At 44.3% G+C, this 27,654-nt stretch overlaps 2 protein-coding genes and 1 long non-coding RNA gene across 4 annotated transcripts in view; 1 reads left to right on the top strand and 2 right to left on the bottom strand.

Moving 5' to 3' along the window:
- lrrc49 (leucine rich repeat containing 49) overlaps window positions 1-14,742 on the bottom strand; it is a 28,285-nt gene extending 13,543 nt beyond the window's left edge. For both annotated transcript variants that reach the window (XM_079282721.1, XM_079282722.1), the window contains exons 1-6: window positions 14,671-14,742; window positions 14,037-14,240; window positions 13,269-13,335; window positions 9,575-9,718; window positions 4,600-4,661; window positions 2,849-2,996 (exon numbers count right to left, since the gene is read on the bottom strand). In XM_079282721.1, the coding sequence (XP_079138847.1) occupies window positions 2,849-2,996; window positions 4,600-4,661; window positions 9,575-9,718; window positions 13,269-13,335; window positions 14,037-14,240; window positions 14,671-14,678 (633 nt within the window). In that variant the 5' untranslated portion in view covers window positions 14,679-14,742. The remainder of the gene's footprint in view (window positions 1-2,848; window positions 2,997-4,599; window positions 4,662-9,574; window positions 9,719-13,268; window positions 13,336-14,036; window positions 14,241-14,670) is intronic.
- Window positions 14,743-17,647: 2,905 nt separating this feature from the next.
- On the bottom strand, window positions 17,648-18,436 carry LOC306786679. The gene is made up of 3 exons (XR_013772499.1): window positions 18,196-18,436; window positions 17,872-18,059; window positions 17,648-17,771 (listed from the first exon to the last, which is right to left on the bottom strand). It is a non-coding gene; the product is annotated as an uncharacterized lncRNA (long non-coding RNA).
- A 3,436-nt stretch (window positions 18,437-21,872) lies between these two features.
- Window positions 21,873-27,617, top strand: larp6a (La ribonucleoprotein 6, translational regulator a; the record flags this gene model as incomplete). Its single annotated transcript, XM_079285648.1, has 3 exons — window positions 21,873-22,663; window positions 24,701-24,899; window positions 25,634-27,617. 3 exons carry the CDS (start codon window positions 21,873-21,875, stop codon window positions 26,732-26,734), a joined length of 2,091 nt encoding a protein of 696 aa, XP_079141774.1. The 3' UTR covers window positions 26,735-27,617.
- Between the last annotated feature and the right edge of the window lie 37 nt (window positions 27,618-27,654).

The following is a 27,654-nucleotide window of genomic DNA, read 5'->3' as shown; positions in this document are numbered from 1 at the left end:
CAACTACTATATTTCCATTCAATGTAATACTAATTCAAACATTTTAATCTATTTGTCATTTCGGCTTTATTTTCTATATTTAAATGATTCCCAGGTAAATATAATAATCAGAGTTGGATTATATGTTTTATCACTCAATAAAATGTAATGACTAAGACAATTGACTTCTGGCTCAGATTTCCTCCCTGGAAACAGAGAAACAGCATTTATTCATTTTTCCCGAAAGCTCAAAAGTAGTACTGTATCTCCTCATTTGCAGTATTAACTGTCATTTCATTCATAAATCCACTTTGCCAGCTGTCAGGCATAGATTTTTATCTCAAATAATCTGATCTGCCTGCTGACAGCATCGTGCTCTGGGGGCAAGTTCTTTGCAAAACGGTTAAAGGGGAAAATATAAATCTTCAGTGACTACAACCAAGTCTGCCCCCAGTAATGTCATCATGACACAGTTTGAAAAGATGTAAACTCTAGTCCTCGGCCGACTTTGTTGATGTCAAATAATCAAAACTTTGCATCTCCATGGAAATAAAACACCTTCCCTGTTTTCAGGATTTGACAGCTACAGACGGTAGTTTGTTGAAGGGGTTGATGGGCCCTGGAGGTCGTGAAATTTGCTAGACCTGTCAAGGAGCACATGTACCTTACAATTCAAGTGAAAACATGAAAATTGTTGAATTGTGACGAGTTTTTTTCTATTTTTGTTATTTATCAGCTGTATGTTCTGGGCGCAAGGTGTGTGGTACTTACAGATTCCTTTTAAAGTGCAAGCTGAGACCTGGGTGCTCCCTGCTTGACAGCCTCTAAAAAGCATGCTGATATTTCACTGGAGCACTTTGCTGGCATGCTATATAAATGCAATGACTTCATGTTCATGCTCGAGGATAATCATTGTTTTGTTTCACGGGAAACGTAGCGTGTGTTGTAAACGCTTAGCTTCAAGTCATAGTTTAGTCGCCGATGCAGGTTTGACTCTAAAAAGGCAACCGGGGGAAAGTATGACTGTTGCATAAAACAAAGACTAATGAGTGTCTCTAGGAGATGCCCCCGCAGACAGTGAATAGGAGACTGCCTATGAACGGGTCACCGTAAGTTTATTTTGAACAGTAAAATCATAATAAAGTTTATGTCAAGACTCAGCATGTGCGGCGCATAAAGGTTATGGCCATTGGCTGAACATGACCGTCTGATGAACCACGAGTTGTGAGGGTTTTATAGCTTTAAGTTCGTCATAACACTACATCCTCCTGGCTGTCTATTATGTTTGAAAAAAGAAAACAATTGCCGAAACAATGTAGAATGTAGTAGAAATAAAAATAAAAAGATAATTAAAAAGGGACAATAAGCTAAAACTAGAAAATGCATTTCCTGCTGAAAATGCGTTGGAATGTTTAATTGTGAAAAAATTGCTGAAAATTAAGAAATGGGAGAAAAATGTTGAAGCCCAAAAGCATTTAAACTGCACTGCTGAAAAACCTTCTAGTTGAAATGTCTTACTATGGTGTCTGTAGCTGAAAGTATGAGGAAGAAGAAGGTTTTGAAAGTTGAAGTATAACAGGATTTGAAGATTTTCTCCATAGAGATCTCATTCAAAAGAAAATTGCAAAAAGCTTAATTCAAAAAGTTTAAAGATTACAAATATGAAAAGTCAAAGCACCCCTCTCCTGAAAGAGCTGAACATTTTGATATTTAAACAATTTCTGTAGCTTAAACAAATTTCAGAAGCAGTGATATTTGTAGTAATAGTAGTAGAAGTTGTAGTTGAAGTAGAAGTATTATTAGTAGTAGAATTATTAGTAGCATTAGAATGAGTAGTAGTAGTAGCAGTAGTGATATTTTTAATTGTAGTAGTAGTAGAAGTCGTAGTTGTAGTAGAATTATCATTAGTAGTAGAAGTATTAGTATTTCGAAGAAGTATTAGTATTTTGAAGAAGTAGTAGCCTAGTATCAGTCGTCGTGATAGCTGTAGTAGTGGTCGTAGTATTTAATATAACAGTAGTAGTAGTAGTAAAAGTAATGGCAGTATTTGAAGTAGCAGTAGTAGTAGTACTAGTAGCAGTCGTACTAATAGCTGTAGTAGTATTAGTACTGGTAGTAGCAGGAATAGCAGTATTAGCAGTTGTGGTATAAGTAATAATAGTAGTGGTAGTAATAGCAGTAGTGGTGGTAATAATATTTATGGTAGCAGTAATAGCAGTAGCAGTAGTAGTAATAGTAGCAACAGCAAAAGTTGAAGTAGTAGTAGTAGTAGTAGTAATACTAGAAATATTAGCAGTAGTAGTAGTTGTCGCAGTATTAGTAAGAGCATTCATTATTTCAACAAAAAAGCCTAATTTTGAGCTAAACGTTTAAATACAGTTCATCCATGGGGCTTTTATTTTGAAAGGGTGGGGCTGGGTGGGGGAGGGAGGGGGAGAGGAGACATAATCATAATGTTTGACACATAAACAGAGGTTATTAAATGACAGGCTTCATCACAAGCAGTTCAGTTAGAATTCACTCTCTGGGGCTTTTATTTTGAAATGGGGTGTGGGGGAGAAGGGGAGAGGAGACAGAATCATAATGTTAGATAAACACAAACCGGTTATTAAATGACAGGCTCATCACAAGCATTTCAGTTAGGATTCATTCTGTGGGGCTTTTATTTTAAAATGGCGTGTGTGTGTGTGTGTGGGGGGGGGGGTGGAGGAGGGGGGAAAGACCTCTAAAGATCGTAGTTGTTGGAATGCTTAACAGCATTCCAACAATTACAGCCACAGTTATTTGGCATGGGGCCAGGTTTCCCTCTGGTAAACAAACAAACAAACACACACACACACACACACACAGTTAAACATTTCGGCCTTACTGTGATGCGCTTCATGTCCAGCTGTTTCAGATGAAGCACACAGCGCAGGACGGCCTGCTTGTACCATGTCTCCAGGGCTACAGGATTCCCATCCAGGGTGAGCTCGGATAGGGAGCGCGACTCTCCAAGGCAGGCTAGCCGATCCAAACTAGACACAAAGGAAAAAAACAGTCTTTTGAAAGAGCTCGAGAGTCAAAGTTGCACAAAAATACGAATGTACGAGTCATCCAACTTTCCCCAAACCTATGTTTTGATTCTATGATTCTCTATAATTTGAATCTGTATTGACAGAATGGAGCTAAGCTGAAACAAGACGTGAAAATATCGGTAATTTAGCAGGCACACTGGCAGCTCGACATTACTCAGGGGGGCAATGAAAAGAAAGAAAAATCCACCACGCTGCTGATATTACCATGTGGCAAACAAAGACGTGCTTAGTAAAGCGGTGGAGATTCCATCATCGCTAATTTCTGACAATAACCTTGATGAATCGTTTGCCCGGAAACACTGACTACATTTCATTCATTGAAAAGTATACATGCAATCCCTGGTTGCAATCAAAGGTCAAATATGAATATTGTGTGCGCAGAGTGGGGTGTGGTTTAACGACAACTCATGCACCCATTTCTTTACTGACTTCTCATTGTTATTTCTGTCTGTAACACCGGATTTAAGAGGTGGCTGATGTAATAAAAAATGAAAAATGAAGTTTCCCAAGGGGAAAAAATAAGGTACATTATCATAATTCAGGCAGGGAAAAGTAAAAACAAAAATGCAACATCATGACACGTGAAGTAATAATTGCAAACATTCAAGAGGCTCCAACATCCTCCACTGACTGCACCAAGCAGACAAACCTCTACCTAGCAACAGAGCACAGCTGTATCAGCACTGAACACTTTCTCAACACGCACCGTTTCCACAATGTCATGGTGAGCATCCATTAAAAAAAAAAGGTCATAATGGTGTCATGTAGAAGAAGAAACAAATGTGTAAAATAAATGTACCTCAGCAATCACGCTATACTTACAGTGTCACTCTATCGTGTGATAAAGGAGTTCACAAATATAAACAATTTTTTATTTGCTGCCTCTTTCTTCGTCATGACCCTCTCTGAAGCCCTGTGTCAGACACAGATTCATGCAGACACTAGAGGAGACGGGCCGTCTCGAGACGTCAGGTCAGATCTATCACGCCACAAGGTGACTATGGTCGAGGATGCTAATCAAACATGTCCCGCCCTGAATCCCACACACAGGCCCCTCCTTAAGCGGCCGTATTCAGTGGGAGGGCTATGCTCGCGTTATCAAGTGAACTCTGGGACATCTTTACTGCTGGGTTCGGACAGGGAGAAGCATGAGACAGAAAAAGAAACGGATCACAGATATTGGAAAAAGTGTGTAAAGCAGGTTGACGTTTGCGCTAAGCAACAAAAGACACCTCTCAGCCCCCCTGCTGCCCTCTCTTAGCCTGCTTCACTGCTGCCTGAATAACTTTAAAGTGTTGGCACACCCTTCTTCTTAGATAACAGCTAATTGCTGACAATAAGAACACATCTGGGTTATGTTTTTCTCGGTTACAGTAACTGGCCCCCGCGGTGTGTATTCTGCCTGCAGCTTCTCGGTCCGGGCCCTGCCAAGAGCCGAGGGGGGGGGGGGGGGGGGGGGCGGACGTGAAACTGTACCGGCCACCATCCCCGTCCCTGCCCCGCGGGGAGGAAGGGGAGGGAGTTAAGTGGCACGAGAGCTTACCTGCTGATGTTGTTGCAGCTGAGAAAGAGGCGCTGCAAGCGGGGCAGGCGGTCCACCTCGGTCTAGAGGGAGAAAGAGAAAGCGGGAGAGGGGAGAGTGAGAGACGGAGGGATGTGAGGAGGAGACGGCGCTCGGGAAGAGGGCACTGCATCGTCGCTGTCGTCAGAGCTCTGTATCCCTCTCCATTTCCTCAGTCACCTTGCAGCTCTCGGCTCCGGCACACAGCATCCCCATCCAATCCTGCGCACGCATACACACACACACACACACACACACACACACATACACACACACACACACACACATATACACACACAGTACACCACTTTGTCTGCACATGGAGAGGAGGGGCAGGGAGAGAGAGAAAAAGAGAGAGAGAGAGAAAAAGAGAGAGAGAGCATCAGGAGGAAAGGGGGGAGGGGAGAGAGAGTGTGCGCTGCAATAATGCAGAGATCCCCTGCTGCAGGAGGGCGAACTCGAAATGCCACTAGAACACATATACATCCAGTCGCGTGCGGACACACACTGTACCTCGTTATGGAAGAACAGCAGCTTGGGTACATACAGCGGTAACTGACTGGGGGTGGAGGCTGTTTCTTCATCAGGCAGGCTAAGTAAATCAATGCAGAATTGAGTGAGGGGGGCGGGGTAACGAGCAGCAGCTGGCTAGCTGGCAAGATGTTCACAGAGGATACACAGGGACCTGGGTAATGTCAAAACCACAATTACTTCAGCTAATCAGATGCTGAGTGTGTGCGTGTGTGCGTGTGTGTGTGTGTGTGTAGGTGTGTGTGTGTGTGTGTGTGTGTGTGGATGGATGGCCAGCGTTGCACAAGGCTTGAAGACGCTCCCAGACCCAGGAGCAGTCCGAATGAGCTGCGTCAGCAGTCCGCCCCATACTGCAGCCACCGCCTCCAGAACTCTTGCCGGTCTCCATTCAAACGAGAGATCAGCGTTCAGGCTACGCCAGCTTCTCAAGCAGAAAACGGTGCAACACTGCAGCACACAGCCTGGTCGTTCAGAAGATTCCCCACCACCTCCGTCCGCACAACCCTTTTAAATATAGCACAACAATTACTCATCCTAGTTTCTGTTATTGCAACGCACCGAAACGCCCACCACAGTACAGCGAGCAACATCAGGGGGCAATGCTGGAGAGGGAGAGCTTGTTTTGTAATGGTTTTGTGTGCGGCTGTTGTGCTCCATAGGCGTTAATATAATGAAATCATCTCCCCCGTATGGATCGGTTTCATCTAGTTATATCTGAGCAGTGAGGTTTTTACAACACGCTGGCACACAATGAGAATAAGCGTAAGGAATAAGGAGGCCCATACAGACCGACACATCAAAATAACCTGCAACATTTGAAACATTTGCTGCACATGCCTCCGCTTACTAAGGCTGTAGACTTACGGTCTGTTTTGTTGAAAACTGTTTTCCAGTATTGTATTGTTCTCTGCTCAGCTTTCTACATTATCACACACTGAAAAAGAAAAGTACTGTTTGCACGTAATACCTGATGAGGCTGAAATAGTTACCTGACAATATGACTGTTATAATACAGGGATCTGTTGTTTTCCCAGAATTAAAACTCAATTCATGACGTGAACAAAGTAGTGAATCAGAGAAATAAAGCGCTGTTTTCTGATTGTTTTCGCCGTTACGTTCTGAAGCACAAAAAACACACCCACACTTGTGCACCTGTTGTGTTTTTTTCCCAAGTTCCATATCTCCGTTTTTTAGTAATGTCGTGTTTTACGATTCAAGCACATTTCGTCATCGGAAAAAGTGTCCAATAAAATTGAAAGAGTTTTACATATTTAAAAAAATTGGACGTAACACAATATTGCACTCTTTTGTTATACAAGAAAGTGCTTGAAAGTTATAAAACAAAACGCTCCATCCTTTTGTAAAAAGTAAGTGCTCTAAATGTGGCAGTTATTTTGTGCGTGTTTTCAGCATCATGGAAAGTCTGTGCTCTGTATTTTGGGAAATTCCTTCATTATTGAGCCAAATTAACGTTTGTCAGGTGACTTGAGATTGTGTTGCTGAATATATAATGATATATGAGAGCCAAATTATGCTTCTTGTGCCAACAGCATGTTGAACATGATTTGCATTCAGACCAAGAATGTGTCGGGATTTTTTTGTTGCATTAGATTGTGTAATGTTTTACTGTGCATCTCAGCAGTACAGGGGTGTTCTCTTTCCTTCTTTTAAAAATAACAACTGCTCGTCATGCTAGCTGAATCTAACCCTCCACCGCACTCCCAGTGGCTCAGTCCAGTCCCTGTGTGGATGCTGGGGAAGCGCCATCGCTGTCTGAGACTAAATATAGCAGCCCTGTCTCAGACAGAATGATGTCATCACTGAGCTGATGTGCTGTATAACAATCGCCCACCAATGTGGTCTCTCCTTCTCCCTTCTTCTTTTTTTTTGAATCCAGTTTGATCAGAGCCAATCGTATGACAGGATCCGATGTGAGGTTGGGTACGAGCGCGTTGCTGTGCGTGTGTCAGCCTGCGGGTGTGTATCTGTGTGGCTGCGCGTTCCCCTCTTCCTCCCGGCTCCACCCTCTTCTGGCTGACAGCTTGCGTGTGTTCGGTTCTCACACTGAGCTCTGGCAGAGGCATTACTCCACAAACACAGCACGACGTGGATGCCAAAGGGGGGGGGGGGGGGGGTTGTTGTTGGTTTTTTTGTTGCTTCTCTTTGATTTGCACAGACTTGAGGTGTGAGTTTAGCCGGCACACATCTGGCCTCAAGTGCGCTGGACGCTGTGCGTTATGCACGTGCAACTGTTGAGACGACAATCTGGTGTTAAGTGATTATCGTTGTGTTGTTTTTGCACTGCCTTTGTTTTATTAATTAATAGTTTGGATTGTTATTTGCAAAAGTTAACTTTGCTTTTTTTTCAATTACAGTTTTTATATGCTCTTCGCCCTCATTTTTTGCCGTAATATTGACCCTGTCTTTAATAATTCAAGTTTGAATGTTAATACTTTCCACAGCAATGTGAACCAGAATGCTGATTTGATGATCCCCTCAGTTTCAAATTTAAAAAGTAAATCAAAAAGGTAGAACTCAGCTATGTTAGCAACGGGGAAATTATGTAATAGAGCGTATTCAGAGTGATTTATTTATGACCCCATCAATCACACACACACACACACACACACACACACACACACACACACACACACACACACACACACACACACACACACACACACACACACACTAGAGCTGACTATTCTATGATGGAGCTTTCAAACGGCATTGTACATTTTTTGTGCATTTTCAGTGATCGTGATGGGTCAGCAAGTGTAAACTATAGACTGTATATAATAAGTGGATGTAGTCACCGTGACGTCACCCATCGGCTTGTGAAGCCTCGAGTTCAGTATTTTGGCCGTCGTCCATCTTTTTTTTTTGCAACCAGCAGTGTACACCCGAAGGCTGAATAAGACATTTTAATGATTAACTTTCATGAAGTGAAAACCCACTGTGATAGGGTTGAAGTTGTAAGACGAAAACACGGACAACTCCCAGACCGGACAACGCCGTGGTAGCGGTCAATCACAGTAGCCCCGCCCTAAAGCATACCCTGCTTTATGGTCTATTGGACTCGAAATGGGGTTTAAGGCACTTCCACATTGGCTTCACTTCTCAGAAGCGGAGGTTGCCGCCTGGGTGTAAACAGCAAAGGTTTTGCCTTAAATCACCACTGCGTTATAAGCTATTGTGTTGTCGTTTCTATGACAATGTTATGGATTTAAGTATAAATATGGTAGAAATTATGGAAAAAAGTTTGGATGACAACATTAGGAGAGATGCATCAAAACCTGACCTGAATATTAATTGTGTTAATGTTTCGAAATGCAAAAATATTCACTTGAAGATAAAGTATGCATTTAAAACATATAATGCTTATAATGTATGTATTGGATGACTGCGCCTTACATCTAAGCAAGTTTTCAACGTACTTATTCCAAGTCCCTCACAGCTTTTTATTTTCAAGCCGAGAATTCCACTTTTCATGTGCCTTGAATGAACGGGGACACCTGGACACCTGGAGGAGGTTTATTTACTTCGTGTGTGATACAAGCACTTGGCAGCAAACACCACTAATGACAGAGGCTGGAGAATCTGCTGAGGCGTAGCATTCTTCCTCTCCTGTGCGTCAAATGAAACATTGCATCTGATAATTAGGACTGGAAGTGGTTCTTGATCAGATCTTTCAGGCGGAGGACAGGGTGAGTGATGGGAAGAGGTTTTTTATACAACACAATGTTGGATTCCTTATTTCCTACCCCCAAGAAGCAGGAAAGGGCTGAGGGGATTTGCATACAAATGAAGGGGCCTGTTTTGGCATGCACTGTTCTGTTTATCAGATTAAAAGTAAAGGAATCGAGGGGAGCGAATCTTCGCGTTAAGAAGATCCAGTTTCTCTTTCACCGCGCCAGAAAGTCAGAGGGAGGTTGCGGGTAACAACCTACGTCTCCCTAGGTAACAGCACGGAGATACATTTCACCGCAGACTTTCTTACAAAGATGCTATTGATGTCGTGTCTGTTATTTTGTGAGACAAAGAAAAATGCTACATGTGATCCCATAACAGGGGAAACAGGAACCACGCAGAGGACACGGGCCAAAGGAATGACATGAAGACGGGGGCGCGCTACTCGTTCTTTCATCCTATGAAGAACATTCTCGGAAGGAACAGTTGTCAGGGTGCATGTACACAACACATTAGTTTGACACATAATATTTCCAACACCTACTTGCACTTACAAATGAAAGAAAACAGAAGGCCCATGAAGGTAAAAGGGCAGCGGAAGCTACAGTCTTGGTTGAAAATGAGATTGTGTGGATAGTTGGTGTCTTTTCCTGCGTATGAAGGAGTAGAATAGTGAGCATGCAGTGAATAAAAAGCTTTTTAAGCTGCCGCTAATTGAGAAAGAGGCCCCCCTCACCACAGCAGAGACGCAGTTGTGTCGCAGGTTGAGTTCAGTCAAACAGTCCAGGCCCTGCAGGTTTTCCAGTCTGGAGATGTCGTTTCCCGCCAGGTTCAACGCTTGCAGCTCGCTCAGGTGAGACATGTTTTCTATCCTGCAGATCTGGATGGACGCACAAGCGAGACGAAGATATTGCACACCGTAAAACAACGTGGCCTGGCATTGATAGATACTGATATTCTACGTACAGAGAGACAGACAGAGGGAGGCAGGGCTGGCAGAGCGTGACGCAAAGGAAAAGAAGGTTCACATTTATTTGGAGTTCTTCAGCCCGCACACAGCTATAAATGTTTTTGGGTGCAATGGGGGGCCAAAACGCAGTGTGCTCCATTTTCTTGGCGATGCCTGAGGCTTCACCTTTCCACTCCCCTCATTTACCCTAGAGTCAACCACTTCACGGCAACGGTCTGTATCACTTGTGAACACCTTGAATGGCTGGTATGCAGCCAGTCACATGGAGTCGTGACTGCTGTTTGACCTCCCAAACCGCGAGAACAAACAAGCAGCTGAGGGTCGGTGCACAGTTCTCCCCGCTCCTCTGTATGGGAGAGTACTTCAGGGCCCCTGTCATGAAGAGACTTCATCATTAGGTGATCAAGGATTCTGTCTCAATGCAATACCCAACCATCAGTTGAAATGTTAAATACGGTAGGTTGATTGGAATAGAAATTTTGCAAACAAATTAGATAATGAAACGTTGTTAAAATGAGTAATAAAGATGACTATGAGAATCAAAATGTATTATGTATCAGCTCAAAAAGAAGTGTTTTGGAAAGTAGGCCGTGCAAAAGTTTCTGGGCTTTGGACAAGTTAGTACAGCACTCCCAGATGGTCCATACGCGAAACAACTAAAGAAGATTTAAAAACAAGAAGTACACAAACAGAGAACCACTATATGTGCCTTTTATCTGGTCCTAGTCAGCGGATGAATTGAAGTTGATCTATTTCTTGTTTGAGGGAGTTCAGACAGGCAGACATTACAATAGAGATAACAGCGCTCAGCAGTTTTTGAAAACTGGCTCGAATGAGAAATGAACACATTCCGGCAACGTTCATAAAAAAGATTCAAATGTTCAGAATCACAAACCAGGGAGGTCCGACCGCTACTGTCATTTATTTTAGATGCATGAACAAGTGTGCTGACAGTGCACATACAGGTGGATGATAATACACAATAGCGCATCAAGTCAACCTGCATGGTCAAGTCTGCCGACGGGTACAGCAGAGTGAGATCATCCCGCTGCATTGAAAGACCTTCACAGCGGTTGTATTGTGGCGTCACAGCTGAATGCTTTCTGTCATCACACACTAACAGGACAAAGGCACCGAAGAGGTAAGAGAGGAAGGCTTGTGTGGTCCACATATCAGGACGGTAAAATGCATGAACGTAAAGCAGCCGGTGGATGGCACACAGCTGCACGCTTAGTGAGCCTTCCAAACGTAGATTATGGTCTTAAGGTTAACATTATTATCAATAAATGAATTATCTCAGGCCCAGACGTCAGCATCCCGGACAGACCTAACTACAGTTATATGGAGGAACTCGTTTTTTTCGACCATATGTGAAACTGCTCACAACAAGGTGTGTGGGTTATCTTGGGTAACCGGGTCATGATTTCTGGAAAGAGACATTCCTGTTCGAGTTTTTCAATTTTTTTGGTGCATTGAGTCCCACAAGCAGAGTGCCATAAAGCCCCATTATATGGGAGAAAGGAAGAAGATCTCTCCGGCTGATATCTCCAAAACTAAGCAACTCACACCAAAACAATCCAGATTGATAAATAGCACTGAAGAGTGAGAATATAGTTTGGATTTGCGGGTGAACTGTCCCTTTAAACATTCGTAGAAAACTCTTGAGAATGTGCCAAAACCTCGTGTTAGAGGCGTCGTGAATGACAGCAAGGCGTCGCAGAGCGTGCTTGTGGGGAGTGTTCCAGCTTCACCCTAACTCAAAGTGCTATGCTTACCACACATGACGGATGAAGTCAAACTAAATCATGTCTGGATTTGCAGGAGGGATGTAATTATTTCCACTACGGACATGGGCTTGACAAACCTCCACAACTCTGTGATTCTTTCACTTCGTTTTACACACCCCGTAGGGCATTCTCCACTGTCTTCTGCGGGTGCTCCAGTCAAACTGCTCGAGTGAAAACACACCACCGCCGAACTAGAGATTGGATATCCAACGTTGTCAGGTCACATCGTAACCCCGACACTTGGTCACTGAGGGCCAAGTGTGCGTTGGATGCACGCTCGCAAAGAGAATATCTCCTTTTGAATGCTGGAAATGAAACGACATCCTGTTATGGAAATGAGGGGTGAAAAGAGGTGGTTGGGAGGGGGGGGGGGGGATGTGAGCCTCACTGCTAGAAGATGGGAGGAAGAGAGGATGACAGTGATGTACTGCTTGCGGTTAAAGCGAGAACACAAAAGGAAATCGGACGAGCAGCTGGTGTTCTACGACTAAACCACAATATTACTTTAATACTTTAATTACAGTGATTCACAACACGTTTGGGTGGTCGGGTCTCCAGTGAGTTTGGAAAACGTTGCGCAAAGGTTATTGAACAGTTATTTAAATGCACAAAACAGGAGGTTTTGAGGTCAGTGAGTGAAAAGCAACCAGTCCTGGTCGGAACGATAGATTTATCATCTGCTCCCCATCAGGCTCCTGCCAACAAATGGCTACCTCTGAATGCAATGTGCTCTCATTCCCAACAAAGCCAGTACAAAAAGATATGTCACGATTTACTGATTCACTCCTTATCACAATTGTTTAAATTAACTGTAGAGCTGTAGTTAGGTAACACAACAAGTGGACAGAAATTTGAGGCAACGAAGCGTCCTCTGTCGGGGAAAAAAACCAACGCTGTAAGCGGTCTTTGGATAGTGAGCGGGACGCTTATGTAAAGAGCAGCCAACATCAGAGCGGGAGGGGAGTCTTACCAGGTCTCTGGAGCAGCTCTCTGAGGAGAGGTGTGGGCGGCATGCTGGCAAAACACTAATTTGTCCAAGGGAAGCCTTTCATTCTATCTTTCTTTTCCAGGAGCTATTAAAATCCTCATCCGACATCACATCCTTTTGTTTCCCAGGTTTTAGGTAACATGAGCGAGCCAAGGTTCTATCGCGGAGGCTGAACAAACAGCCCCTCAACAACAGTTTCAGACTCAAATGAATTGAAGAGCAATATAATCGGCTTCAGTTCATCACCATTCGCTGATGGAGAAAACAAGGAAACAGTTGTGCCTGTTGGATAACTTATGCTTGGGCCGCTGAGGAAATGAATGCGGGAGTAGACACTTGACGAGAACCTGTGGGTTCTGATGGTGTTCAATCCTTTGTTCTCAACAGTGCTAAAACTAATGCTGAAGGGAAGTCCCTAAAAATGGAGGCAGGTGAACGGCTGATCAGAACACCCACCAGAGTTTAAAAAAACAACGCAATGTCAAACAGAGAGGGACCTTTTTTGTTCAATCAATCTACAAAATAGAGCTGCACTACCACAGTGCATTGATTGTCACGCCTGATGATTCACTTCTGCTGAACTTTTCAGCTAAAAATCATGATCTGCAGTTACAGCATGCGCAGCTAAGTGACCAAGACCGAACACACTTGGAGTGTAGATGGGAGTGTACTGAATGGACAGTACCTGATTGTCATGCAAATCCAGGATGTTCAGTTTGGACAGGCTCTGCAAGCAGCATATCTTACGGATTCTGAGAAGGGACATAAATTGGAAAATATGACTTAAGAAATGTACCGGTACACGTAAATTCAATTTGTCACAATGTCAGCAATCAATAACACATTTGTTTTGCCCCTTCTTAAATGTACCAGGTGTCTATTGAACAGGTACCGAGCGGAGGACAGTAAGCGTATTAAAAGGTTACATTCCCAGAAACCGAACATGCTGAATGGCTGAATGTTCAGGAGTGTCTGTCAAATTACACTGAAGGATGAAAGGCTGGATCGTCTCGAAGAATCCCGATGGAAACATAAATCAGTGGCATTCTTTACTCTGCAAGAACCACATACGGCTGCGGAGGGAGGTCAGAGAAGATGAACAGATAATTGTCACGTCCTACAGAGAGTTAAACAAATGCCACGAGTTTGTCTGAAAGATCTTGATGTCTTTTACAATGATGTATGAACTGAATCTTCCTTCCTGCCGGCCATAAATGCAAACAGGATGTCTAGTATAACCTAAAAGCAACTTTTATATATTTTACATTAAACCACAGATCTCCAGATGTTAAAGAACAATATGCAATTTGATGTCTTTGCATTGTCACCCACTCTGCAACATTTGCTTTACTAGCTTAAATATGAACTGTACAATACTACCTGTGTAACAGAGGCAACTCTGTTCAAATTCTTGCGTTCGTTTTTTCTTTTGAATCCAACGATGACATCTCACCTGTTCTTCCCCAGCATCAGGATCCTGAGAGAGCTCAGAGATTCAATGCCAGTCATTTGGGAGATGTGATTGTCGTACAGGTTCAGGAAAACGAGCTTCTGCAGATGTGACAGATGCTGGATCCCTGTGATTAGATTGTGCTGGAGGTTGAGAAACTGTAGTTCATCCATAATGCCCAGCTGGGGGCATTCCTCCAGACAGCGCCTGGGAAATTATAAAGAACAGTTTTTGCATGATTTAGCCTTTTTATGGTTGACATCTCACTCTACATACCGGTATATAGATTGACTTATATCTGCTCTGTCACCAATTTGTCAGCAAACACATATCCTTGAGAGGAGGGGTGGGTATTTAAAGGGACTTTGCTGCTCCCTGGTGGCAATCTGGAGCACGTGCCATTTGAAGTGAAAGTGCTATCATTTCTACTGTAAATACTGTGACAAGCATGACTCCATAAAACCAACAATGACTGAAGAGAATGAACAATGCAAGTAAAGACAGGTAGAACTGCCGTGGCGCATGACATGTCAATCAAACGTCCAGATTACAGTGGCAGCTAATCTAAAATGTACTTTATTACACAAATAGAAGTCTAACCTGTTAGAATTGTTCTTTAAAAAGAAACCAGACGTACCTGTCCATGTCGATTCGTTGAAAACTGGATGCAAAACTGTCACAGAGCGATGGAGGGAAGGGAAAACCAGGGACTGCATTGTATCTAAATCCTCCAGAACCACCTGATACAGACATTAAACACTGACTTCAGGAGACACTAAATAACACAGCGTATTGCATACAAATCAACAATCTTAGCTGTAGACTACAAACTCTAAATCTAAAATTCATCAACGAAACTAGTTTCCCAATTCCATCATATTTTCCAAGTGACATTGCCGTATTTACCTGCCTGCTGAGCAAGGCTTAAGGTATTCCGGTAGTAAGTGGCCCCTGCACTGTGGGATGGTCTCCTAGATTTGTCTCTTGTATCTTGTGAACCATGTGATACTACATCCAAACCGCTATGGGCACCACATTCTGGCACTAGATTGTGTACAGGGGGATCTGTAGAGTCACTGGCAAATGATGGCACAAAAGGTGTCTGGGCAAGTCCTCTGCAAGCATGCAACCTTTTTTCTACACAGATGTATGGTAGAACAAAGTGTGCAAACAGTAAGATCATGTACATACCTTAGCCATTTATGAATATACAATACAATGCTAAATCACACACCAAAAAAAGTGTACAAATGGACTGGTTAAAGCTTACCTGGGTTGTACTGAGTCGTGTTTTTTTCTTCTTGAGAGACAGTCTGTATTTAAACATGATAGATTGAGAAGCACTTATTGGGGGAGAGTGTAGGCTATTAACCACATATCTCGTCTCACAGTGTTCTTTGTCATGACTCACCATCCTCTGGGCTCTCTCCGGCACCAGTGATTTGGCACTTGTAAGGTGCAACTTGCAGCTGTTGACCTGCAAAAACATTTTTTACTAATTCGAACATTAGCATGTTAGTTTGCTAGTTAAGCTAGGCTACTAACTTCAACTAACGACAACAGACTATTTTCTCCACTGAGCCTGACGCTTAAACTTTTATTGGTTAGCCCATTATACTTCGAAGCAATGTTAAAAGACGATTAAAATTGGTATTTACCGTGGGGGCGAGAAACACCCATCTCTCGTTGACACTGTTGTGTTTCTGAGCTCGCATCGTTTTGCCCCCAGTTCGCTCCGACTCCATTTATGTTAGCTAACGTTAATGTTTGCTAAAACCAACCGAACACACGCTCTATTTCAGCAGCGATACTGACTTTACCCTCATGAATATTTTAACGAAATAAGTGAACTCATTTGCCACAATAAGACACTTTAAGAGCAAATGTTAGTTTGTCCAAAATCGATATTCATCTTTACTTCAGGCACAACAAACTTCTTGGGGGAGACAAGCCCTGTTGCCACGCCAACATCGGCGTTGCTTAGTTACGCTCACTTCCGGTGTCACTAAAAAGCACTCCGTAGGGAAACTATATGAGCACCTCTGGTCTTCTGGTTCTAAGCTGCTAATGTAGTTTGCTGTGCGGACTGTACCTGACTGAGGAGGCCTACTTGCATCAAGTACAGAGAGTGGGCAGAACAGGGGTCAGATGGGGCCCACAGCTCATAACACTAGGGCCCCCTACCGGGTTAAGCTGGCCATGTTTATTAAGCCTTAAATCTTGCTGTCAATATACATCACACTGAGGATGATTCTCAATTAAACAGGTCAAGGGTAAAAAGGCCTAGCAGCCAATCGCACACGCCCCACCGGATACTACAGAATAAAGAAATGGTCTGATGTACACAGTGGCCTAAGTTAACACTAGTAGCCTCTGCTATGGTCAGTCACATTTACCTTTGAGGTGTGGGTGCAGTGAAAAACAATCTTTCCAGCAACACAGATAAACGAGAGTAATCATCTCACAATTAGAATAAATTAGGCACGTGGGCAAATTGTTGGTGTTTTTGACAACATTTCTGAACTGGGGTTGTAAAACAGTACTATGTTAGTAGTGATGCTAATTACAAACAATATTATTGCGTAGGCCTTTTTTTCCATCCTAATTCTAAACATAATTAAAAGGGAACACCTCAAAAAGCAACCAGTTACTTAGTACCTGCTCCTGTGAACATTTCATTTTGACTTGGCTCCTATTTTGCAGTCCAGATTAAATTGATGTAACGCTGAGGCAAGAGATTGCTCTGATAATGACCACAAGAACATTGACAACGGACCTCTTCTCACAGTGAAATGTTTGTCATGAAAGGAAAACGCTACAGGGGCCACAAATTACACGAATGGGGGCGCTGTTCCAGTTAGGTGTGTCGGCAAAGCCATGGCAGTGAGTCACTCGCATTTCTCAGATACCTTGGAATTGGAGTTCTTTGCTGATTCATTCTCGCCATTAGTTATTAGCCTCTGGTCAAAATATAGCTCAAAATCTACCCTGATTGCGATTCTTGGTGCATTTGACTGTAGGTTAATCTATAGTCATATATATATATATATGTATATTTACACATATATAAATTATTTGACATGCCATGGATGGCTCTGTCTTGAGCCACAGTTTTGATGCTCTTTGTTTGCTCTATTTACAAAATAATTCAGGTGACTACCCGTTTAATCTCAGACAGTAACACCACAGAACACCACATTTGATGAAATAGATTGCGTTTGTGTATTTTCAGCATTTTTACTCTGGCAGTAATGAGCGGTTGCTCAGAGAACACAAGTCCAGATTCATCAAAGGGCCATCCCACACACTGTCTGTCACAATCTATTCACGAGGCACAGGCTGACACATATTATGGGAGGTGAGCATCAACAGTTTGTATGACAGGCCATATTGAAAAAAAAGTACAATGTACAGTCAATTCCAGTTATGTGTAGCTTTATCTACAGTACTTTTAAAGCTTTGCCAAATGGCATGCCGCAGAGATGGATACATGCAGGAGTGAAAATTAGATTGTTTGTTTTAAACTGGACATGGCGGCTGCAGAAAAGTATACACATTCAGTCTCAGTCTGATGTACAGCACAGCAAAAATGATATATATTGTTGGTTGTTGGAAAAACATGCACATTGGCGTTTTTTTAGAACAGAAAATGAAGAAATAAACATGGGGTAATTGCATCAGCAGCGCTGATTTGTTGGCTGCAGCACAGCGTGACTCCTGCCTTCACTGATCGAGGACCTGTAGATGTCAAAACAGAAACGTTATTTGAAAACATATTCTCATTTTTATTTCTTGTTAAACCAGACCAACTGAAAAGATTTATGGAAAAATGGATTACCCTGGGTTAAGGAATTCGAGCTTCAGTTCTTCATTCATGTAACACGCTGTGCGTGTAAGATACTTCAGGAGAAACCAGCACGGTCGAAACACTGGCTTATGTGTAAGTGTACACGCAAAGAATAACAGGTCCAGGAACAGTTTTATTGTTTGCTTACATGGTCCTCAGCAACCCACTTCCCCAGTAACCTAGAGTGTACACAAGACAAGAGAAGGACAATGAAGAGACTTGTTCCTTTTTCATTTATTTTCTTATTTTGATGAAATTAATGTAAGATCTCTCTTTAGTTGTAATCGATGACATCTGTGGTAATTACAAACTCACATGCCTAAATCGCCCTCGGTTTGGCTGCCAGAGAAGGGGGTTGCAAGTGTTTCCTTGCAGCCTTGACAACCATCCCCCATTTATTGCAGTGTCCCTCAGACATGGAAGTAGAGAAAAAAAAGGAAAACAGATCGGATTCCAAAGCCCCCTTCCATCTGCCGGGTCACACCGTGTCAATAATATCAAGCTTAGCAAAGAGAGGAGGGCTTCAGCGAGTGGGAATAAACAACAATTGTTTTCAGTGAGCTACATTTTTTTTTGAAATCTTTGTTAAAAGTTCACACGCCTCATGTCAGCAAATTCCCTCCTGTCCTTAGCTACTTTTACCTCATGCTCACAACAACAATGGCTTCAACTACGCGAGTGGTAAGGCAGGTTTTGACAACAGCATCCACCTAGAGTGACAACCTCAAAGGGAAATGCATGTGCTGTTCACCCAAGGCTTCAATCATCCTACTGGGTGAAGGTACGGATCTGTTTCACTTAAACCTCTGTCCTAATGCTAGCAGCTCTACTCCGGCACAGTAATGCTTAGAACTAACTGCTAACAACAGTATGCTAACATGCTGATGTTTAGCAGGTAGAACATTTAACATGTTCACCATCTTAGTTTGGCGTGTTGGCTTAGTAACATTTGCCAATTGGCGTTAAACACAAAGTTCAGCTGAGGCTTGGTTTTTCCTGTATTTGGACATGAACCATAGTAGGCCTATTGGACAAATTAAAACTATAACCACATTACGCATGCTCAAAACTGAAACAGATAAATGGACTTAGTTGGTAATATGACGAAAGCTTAAAAGAATATAAAAAAAACTAAAACAAGGGACTCTAGAATTCCCATGATGCAACTCAATGGCATCTTACATTGACCCTGATTACATCATTGGGTGGAAATAAACTTGATGACATCATCTGAGTATTATCTCAGACTTTAGAGAGCTCCATTCAGAGCCACACCACATAGGACGTACACAACTCTTTTCACAGGTTGAGTACTCCTCATGACAAGCGATGTTGTGTTCACGTGTGCAATCGGTGGAGGGCCCCTTGAAGACATTTCAGTCAAAACCACAAATGTAAATCTCAAGGTGGTGCTTGAGGAAAAGTCAGTGGCTCTTGAACATCTGTACCAAATGTTGTGAAAAAACAGTTGTTGAGATATTTCAGTCTGGACCAAAGTGGCGGACCTGACTCTGACCCATTAGGGATGACACATCATGATTTGTCTCAGCATTTGAGATATTATAATTCATTTACTTTTTTGTACTACCAGTAGATTCATGAATCTTCATTTTACATGGTTGCATTTGTCCTCTGCAAATAAGGGTCCTTAAACTGCACAGTCAAACATTAGGAATGTCAGACAGTCACAAGTTATACGAAGACTGTCAGACTTCCAGGATATAGACATACTGCAGTGAAAGCCTATGAGACTCATCTGAGAGGCTTCAGTTCCACTCTGGTTACGATAAGAAGAAGTAAAGGGACAAGAGAAAGGAAAATAAAGAGGAAGGAAACGTGAAATCCTCTGGAGAAGAATCCTTAGGAGAGGCAATTCAAAGAGAGATTCTCCTTGGGGGTGTTGGTGACGCAATAGTAGCCAGAAATGGTTATGATGCAAATTAGAGGGGAAAAGCCCAGAGAGGGACTTCAGAATGGCAGTGAGTTTCCAGCTTATTAGTACACCTAGAAGCATTTTAATTAGTGCCAATAAAACAGCCCTGTAATACGTCTTTGAGAGAGGTGTTGATAGGCTGTAGTTGGTGGTGCTGCTGAAATGCATTGTACTTAAAGGGGCCTCTGTTTCTTTGTTCACGCCTCGTGACAAAATAGTAGACACATCTTTCAACGGACATTTTTTGTGTGGATCGCGGTACTCGTATGAGGAGGCTATGCCAAACTGGGACAACCTCGCCTGAAAAGAGGAAGTGATCTGCGGTGCAGTTTACGGGTGCTTACAGTGCAGTCCTGACATCACTTCCTGGACTCACAGCTTTCACATCAATCTTCATCTCAATTCTGGGGGTTCAGGAATTGTATTGAAAACAGTTGAAATGACCCCGATGGCAAAGCTTCTTCTGAGAATATACTGTAAGTCCTCAACAAGAAACTAAATGCCTCCGTTTATTTGATGCCAATCTCTTCCTCAAACCACTCTCCTCCCTCTTTCTATCACTCATTGTCTCTGTCGCTCTTTCCCCCCATGTTGCATTGTACACAAACTGGAGAGTTGTATGGCATGTGGTGCAGGGAATGAGTCAGACTGCCCGCCAGCTGTGAGCCTGGCTTGCCAGTGGGGAGGAATTAAAGATATTTCGTGCAGGGCAGGCAACAGCCGACAACACTGGTGTGTGTGATTTACAAGGCTATTAGGAATGAGGCCAACAACAAGCAAAGAAAAGCAGGCTGGGGTATAAGACACATTCAGGTTGACTGTAATAATAATAATTATACTCTCACCGAAACACCTACGCCTACTTTTAAAGTCCCAGTGGATCTCTGAGACCAAACAAATGAATCAGAGTTCACTTTGATTTTAGGGAGGGTTCACTGGCCCCATAGGCCAAGAGCAGCAGGGCCACATAGCATTAAGAACACTAAGGTCATGGCCTCAGTAAGCCAACTGTCTCTGGGAATTTGGGGAGTTTTTTTTAGATTTGAGGGTGAGTTTGCATAACACAATATTGTGTTTTGTGGACTCAATATCCTTCAATCATTCTTCGGTCAATACTGTTTTCATCAAAATTGTATTTGTTCCACATTTTATTGCTGTTGTTCGGTTATATTTTCTGCCAAATTAATCTCCCTACACAATTTGATAAATATGTATCATCCAAAAATATTGACTTCCTCTGCAGCTGTAGTGAGGACGAAATCTGAAGATCAATCAAGGTTTGAGTTGTTTTCTACTTTTGTCTTATAGTGACTGATGCTAGTGGTAAAGTCTAACTCGTAAATGATATCATTTAGTCGCCAAAAACTGTTTTCCAACTTGTTTTGTTCATAAATGAGAGTAGGCTATTTCGCATGGTGTATATAAATTTAAATATATATATATAGTTGTATTCACACTTTTTCCGTAAAACAAATGAAAACAAATGAAAATAGATAATGGTATGCAGACCATTGTGTATGGAGATTACCTTTGCAGAAAATATGACCGAACAACAGTATAAAATGTGGAGTAAATACAATTTTGTTGAAAATAGAATTTACTTTTTGTCTTATTCTGGAGGGAGGGGGGTCCAAATTCCAACAGAGAGGAAGACTTATGCCTTTAGTTTTTTTAAACTCCTTATTCTGTAGTTGTGATACCCTAATGGTTTGCTGCTCTGTGATTTTGACTGCCATGAATACCCACGATTGACTTCCGTGTTTCCTCCCTTCCTTTAGGCAGGCTACAGGCTACTTTGCATACTTGGCTCGTGTGCCATACACCAGACGCTGGAGCCTATTATCCAATTAGCGGCGTTAGAGAAGGGGTTGTCCTTGACACGGCTACTTCCCAATTAGAGGGGAACACGTGCATTTGCTCCCCTACTTAGCGCCGGGCCATCGCGTCATTCGTGTCTTCCCAGCAAGAGACAACACTCTGTGTGTCCAAAAAAACAACCCCCAAAACAAATACAACCCCTGTGTATGAAAGCAAAAACCAAAAAAAGAGAACGAGGAATATGCACGCGTTGGTGAACGCCTTCATGCGCTGCCTCTCCTTCCTCTTGCCTCCCTCTTGGCTTTGTGTCGGCTTTTGCTTGTGGGCTGGGAATGAGTGCGAGGAGACGCTGCCGCCGCGGCCCAATCCCAGAGCTCGTTTCAAAAGCAGAAAGCTTCTTACATATGAGGAAGTGGCAGCACTAGCAGCGGTAGACCAAGGAGGCTCCAGCCCGTCGGTCTCGCCAGGTCCACCAGGCTGCGTCTCGCCGGCTGCTACGAGCCCCGCTGCTCCTCAGGGCCCTCCGTCGGGTCGGATCTGGATCGGGGGCCTCTGGCGAGCCGTGGAGCGCGTCCTCGGAGCCCCCTGGGTCCTCCTCCGCCATCACTGGTGCCCGAAGAAGAAGCGTCGAGCGGCTTTACGCGCCCCGTATCCTGTCTGTGCCTTCGCGTTGAGCAAGATTCGAAGCGACCAGGGAGGCGCTGCCGCTGCTGCTGCCGCTGCTGCAGCTGCTACAGCCGCGGAAGGGAAGGGAGCGGGTGGAGGCACCTCGACGTGTTCGGCGAACATGAGCGAGTCCGCGGGGAGCCCCGATTTGAGCCCGGAGGAGCGCGTCTCGGATGCGTCAGCGGAGCGCAGCATCGATGAGGTAATCACCGTGGATCAGCACACGCAGGAGATGGGGACGGTGACGATCACGGTGGCCATTCAGGCGGCGGAGGACGAGGAGCCCGAGGAAGTGTCCGCCAATATTATTGACTTCCTCGGAGGCAGCTGTAGTGAGGACGACATCGGAAGACACGACAAATCCAGGTTGGACTTATTTGCTACTTTTTTTATTGTCTTAGTCAGTGATGCTTGTGGTAAATTGTAGTCAATTATATACATCACTTGGTGACCAAAAACTGAATTCCTGGCCTTGACTGACTTACTTTAGTGCACTTGTTTCGTTCATAAATGGGAGCAGACTAGTCCTCATGGCAGACCCGGTTCCGTTTAGGTCAGAGAGTGAATGACAGGTTTTTCCTCTTGCTATCAAGGTTATATTGGAACTCCGGCACATGACCAGCGTGGGTACAGCTGGGACTGTTTTCGTTCACTGAAAGAATGCCAAGCGTGTTGAAGGAGAAAAGAAAAAATGCTGTGCAAATATAGAAGCGCAATCCCGACAGGTGTATTGCGGTGACAACAGAACAACGCCACAAATGTGCGGGGACAATAGATGCTTACAATCTGGGAGGCGTCAACGCTCACCCACGGACACACTCGAGGGTTATTTAACTGGTCAAAGAGTGTTTAAACCACCTGTCGGTCGCGCGCCGGCGCTGCAGAACCAGAGACACCTGAGAGATAAAGGGATGATATTCTGCACTTTAACCTAATTCCCCTGCGTTATGGCCACGCTATTTGTATCCCCCCCCCCCCCCCCCCCCCCCCCCGAAATGCGTGCGCGAGGAGTGAGTCAGTAATAGAAAGTTCAACGGGGGGGCAAATCCGTGGGTTCCGACCATACCATGCCTCTCAGTTTGTTCTGCAGGTCACACCTTAAGGCAGGGGTGTCAAACATACGGCCCGCGGGCCGGATCCGGCCCGCCACGTCATTTTATGTGGCCCGCGAATCCGCCAGCAAAAAAAATAAAATTAAAATAGTTTCTTTTTTTATTTTTTTTACAAAAATTAAAAGTTAGATGTGAAAATAAAAATATCCCCATGGTCGAAATTATGAGATAGAAAGTCGAAGTGATGAGATAGCATGTTGTCTGTGTGCCGACATTAAAACTATCACAGCGGGTGGACAGGAGATGCAACAACCCATAAAGAGAATTTCCAACAAGTGACAACGTACTTCTCTGTACTTGTAAAATCCTGGACTTGTGGAACGTAATCAGTCTCAGCCCAAGTACTGTTCCAATTCAAAGTTCACGTCGAGCCAAGCACAGTCTGTGGTCGGTTTGTTAAGATTCAGCCGATTTAAAAAATCTGCTCTGACTATTTCGGAGATGTGAGGTGTTGCTAGCGGGATCTGATCCACATACATATATATGTGTATGTATGTATATATGTGTATATATACAGATATAATTGTATGTATGTATATATAGGGTAAATAATAATATCATTTTTGATTTTAAATGAAAATGAAAACAGCAGGGTTGTCATATTTAGTTTGATTGTAAAAATACTTTACAGAAAGAAAAACTGATTAAACTCATGAGACCAGCTGAGGTAGTGATGTCATCAAGTAAGCTGCTGTTCCAATTGTCTGTAGGGCTGCAACAATGAATCGATGAAAATCGATTATTAAAAGAGTTGGCAACGAATTTCATTATCGATTCGTTGTGTCGCGCGATTATTACGCCACTCAATAAGTTGAGGAGGAGGAGGAGGAGGAGGAGGAGGAGGAGGAGGAGGAGGAGGAGGAGGAGGAGGAGGAGGAGGAGGAGGAGGAGGAGGAGGAGGAGGAGGAGGAGGAGGAGGAGGAGGAGGAGGAGGAGGAGGAGGAGGAGGAGGAGGAGGAGGAGGAGGAGGAGGAGGAGGAGTTTATTGGTTAGGCTACCATATTCTGTGTGGGAGGGAGAGCCTGTGACTCTGGTGCCCTTCAGATGGAGAAGTCTTGGTAGTTATTGAGGATTGGTGGGGCACGGTTGCCGAGGTCTGGCATCATGAGGCATGGTGACTGCACACAGCTTGTCCACTTCAGAGGGAGATTTCAGGATGAGGGTGTTTTCCTGCCAAATGACTTGTAAGCCTCTGGCTCATTGTATTAATGAAAGTGAGGTGTGTAACCGTTGCGGTGGTGTTTTAGACTCACGTTTGCATTTTGTCTTCCCCACACACACACACACACAGCGGTGCCGGCACCAGCGGAGGCGAGTTGGAGGAGGAGAGCTGGCAGCCGCCGGATTCAGAGCTCACCCAGAAGCTGGTCGCTCAGATCGAGTACTACCTGTCCGATGAGAACCTGGAGCACGACGCCTTCCTCCTTAAGCACGTCAGACGCAACAAACTGGGCTTTGTCAGTGTCAAGTTGCTCACTTCGTTCAAAAAGGTAACCATGGTTGCAATGCTCGTGGGTAGAATGGGGAAACACAATAGGAAATAATTGGAATTCCATGTCCACAAATTGTAGCCTACGCGTCGCATGCTTTAATAGTCGTCATTATGTTCTTTTCATGTTGTCTATTAATATTCCTGCAGCGATTGGCAACTGGATATATGCACACTGGCCAAAATGTACAAATGGAAGTTTACAGCAAGGCGGAGGCGGTTAAAAGAGGAACCTGGGCAGAGCATTTGTCATTTTTTAAATTCCCAGTGACGTACAGGCTGTGTAAATAATGCTTTTCTCACATGGATTCACACCAGCTGGTGCTTCTTTAGGCCCATGCATGCAGATTTGTTTGGTAGTTTGATTTTTTTTTTAAACTTCTATTTATGGCACCAATAATCCGAGGCACCACGCACGCACTCATTTTTAATATAAACAAGGACACTCTTATATGAGCTTGAAGACACTTGAGGTGACGCATTCTACACCTGAGCAACGCTCACGCAGCGGTGAATTGAGTAATGCGGTGAGGCCAGGATGTTTGGTAGAGATATTGATTCAGGGAGCATGACTGGAAGGAGGGCAGTGCGCGCTGCTGACTGATCCGGCTGATGGGCCTTATAACTCTCTCAGAGAAGCGATTGCCGGGGATCAATAGGTGCCCTGATGGTTATGAGAAGGCCCTCTTGGACTACTTGGCATCCCATGTAACACGGGCTTTGTCTCTTTTGCAGGTGAAACACTTGACTCGAGACTGGAGAACAACCGCTTACGCTCTGAGACACTCCGGTATACTCGAGCTAAACGAAGAGGGGCGCAAGGTGCGGCGCAAATCCGCAGTGCCGGTCTTTGCCAGCGAGTCGTTGCCCAGCCGCATGCTGCTGCTAAGTGATCTGCAGAGGTGGCCGGAGCTGGCAGCTCTCACTAAGGAAAATGGAGGCGGCGGCGAGGCAGGAGCGACTCAGCAGGAGCAGCTGATGAAGCTGTTGCTGAAGGAGTTCGGTGCATACGGCGCCATCGCCTCCGTCCGAGTGCTGAAGCCTGGGAAGGACCTGCCGGCCGACCTGAAGAGGCTGAGCGGCCGCTACACTCAGCTGGGCACTGAGGAATGTGCCATTGTGGAGTTCGAAGAGGTGGAGGCCTCTGTCAAAGCCAACGAAGCCGTGGGGAGCGAGGATGGAGGCGCCGGTTCGCTGGGGTTGAAAGTAGTCCTGATCGGCACCAAGCCGCCCAAGAAGAAGGTAACCAAGGAAAGGCCGCGGGAGGAAGGAGGGATGCGCAAAAGTCGCTCGCTCAACAGCAGGGTGCGAGAGCTTCAGTACCACGGGGACGACTCGGCTTGCAGCTCCTCGGACACTGAGAGCAACCCTACGTCCCCGAGGCTAGCCAGGAAGTCCCAGTCCTGCAACAAGCTCAGCCCCACCACTGCGGGCCTCAACGTCCAGAACAATCACCTCAGCCCCAGTATGTCCCCGCGCAACAGTCCCTGGACGAGCCCCCGCGCCAGCCCCTGTCCTCAGCGCAAATCCCCCCATTCCCACAAGTCTCCCTTAGCCAGCGAGGGCAGACTGAGCCCGGATTCCGGGCGCCGCTGGGCAGACTACTCCTCGGACAGTAGCCTCACCCCTTCGGGGAGCCCGTGGGTTCAGCGGCGCAAGCAGGTGGCGTCGCAGGAGAGCAGCCCGGTCGGCAGTCCGATGATGGGTCGGAAGATCCAGAACGCCGACGGCCTGCCACTGGGGGTAACGAGGCTGCCCAGGGGTCCCGACGGAACCCGCGGCTTTCACTGTGTCTCTGTTGCTGAGAGGGGAAAGACTGCGGCTACTCAGACTTGATATGTGGAGCATCCTTACGCATTCCTTTAACCTGCCCCCCCACAAAAAAAATTAAATAAAAATGATCTATTCGAGCTGTTCTTGGCAGTAGCTCTCAGTCCCCACCCCGCATTCGAGACTGTGTAGATATATTTTTGTTCATTGGGTTTTTTTTGTTTTTTTCTTTGATTATATTTTTATACGAAGTTATGAGTTACCATAACGTAACATTAGTGATTTACTAATGGGGATTTGAGTGAATGTAAATTGATATTGCTTTGAAATGGACCATGTCACCCCCATTACCGTCTAAACTTGTTCTACATGGGGCGGGTTGGAGAGGGAATTCCACTTTTTTGTTTTTGTTTTAATTGAAACGTGTCCTCTGTCTTGTGTGTAAAAGCTCACAACAGTGTCTGTGGATGGTGTATAAATGTATAAGTGGTATAGGCACATGGACGTGATAGAGACATCACCATATGCCTTTTCTGTATTTGTCTACTGTGAGTTTCCCTTTTTTAAATTTTTTTTTTTATACATACTATTTAAACTGAGGCCATAATCGCTCCACTGCCATAAAGGTTGGACAGCTAAATCTGGACATGTTTTTTTTATTTTTCCTTTTTTTATTTCAGTATTTTCCGTACGCTTTGGCAGTAAGTTGGGAAGGGTCTCTTCTCGCCCTGTAAATGTTGATTTGTCCGGCAGGGAGCTGCTTTATTTATTTTTTTAGCTTTATTTTATACGTTTCTCTGAATCTAGCTACTATCAGTCCGAGCTCACGCTGAGGTTTGAGGGATGTTGGGGTCAGGCAGAAGGGAAAAAAATGCGTGATGTTCTTGCCTTTACATCTGAGCTGGGGCATTTGTACAGTGCAATTCCTATTGTACAAATAAATCACTAAAATTGCAATTGACCAGACTTTCTCTATTTCCTTTTTT

This window comes from Melanostigma gelatinosum (assembly GCF_949748355.1).
Source record: "Melanostigma gelatinosum genome assembly, chromosome: 2".
Classification (NCBI taxonomy): Eukaryota; Metazoa; Chordata; class Actinopteri; order Perciformes; family Zoarcidae; genus Melanostigma; species Melanostigma gelatinosum.
This window is presented reverse-complemented; position numbering and strand designations above follow the sequence as displayed.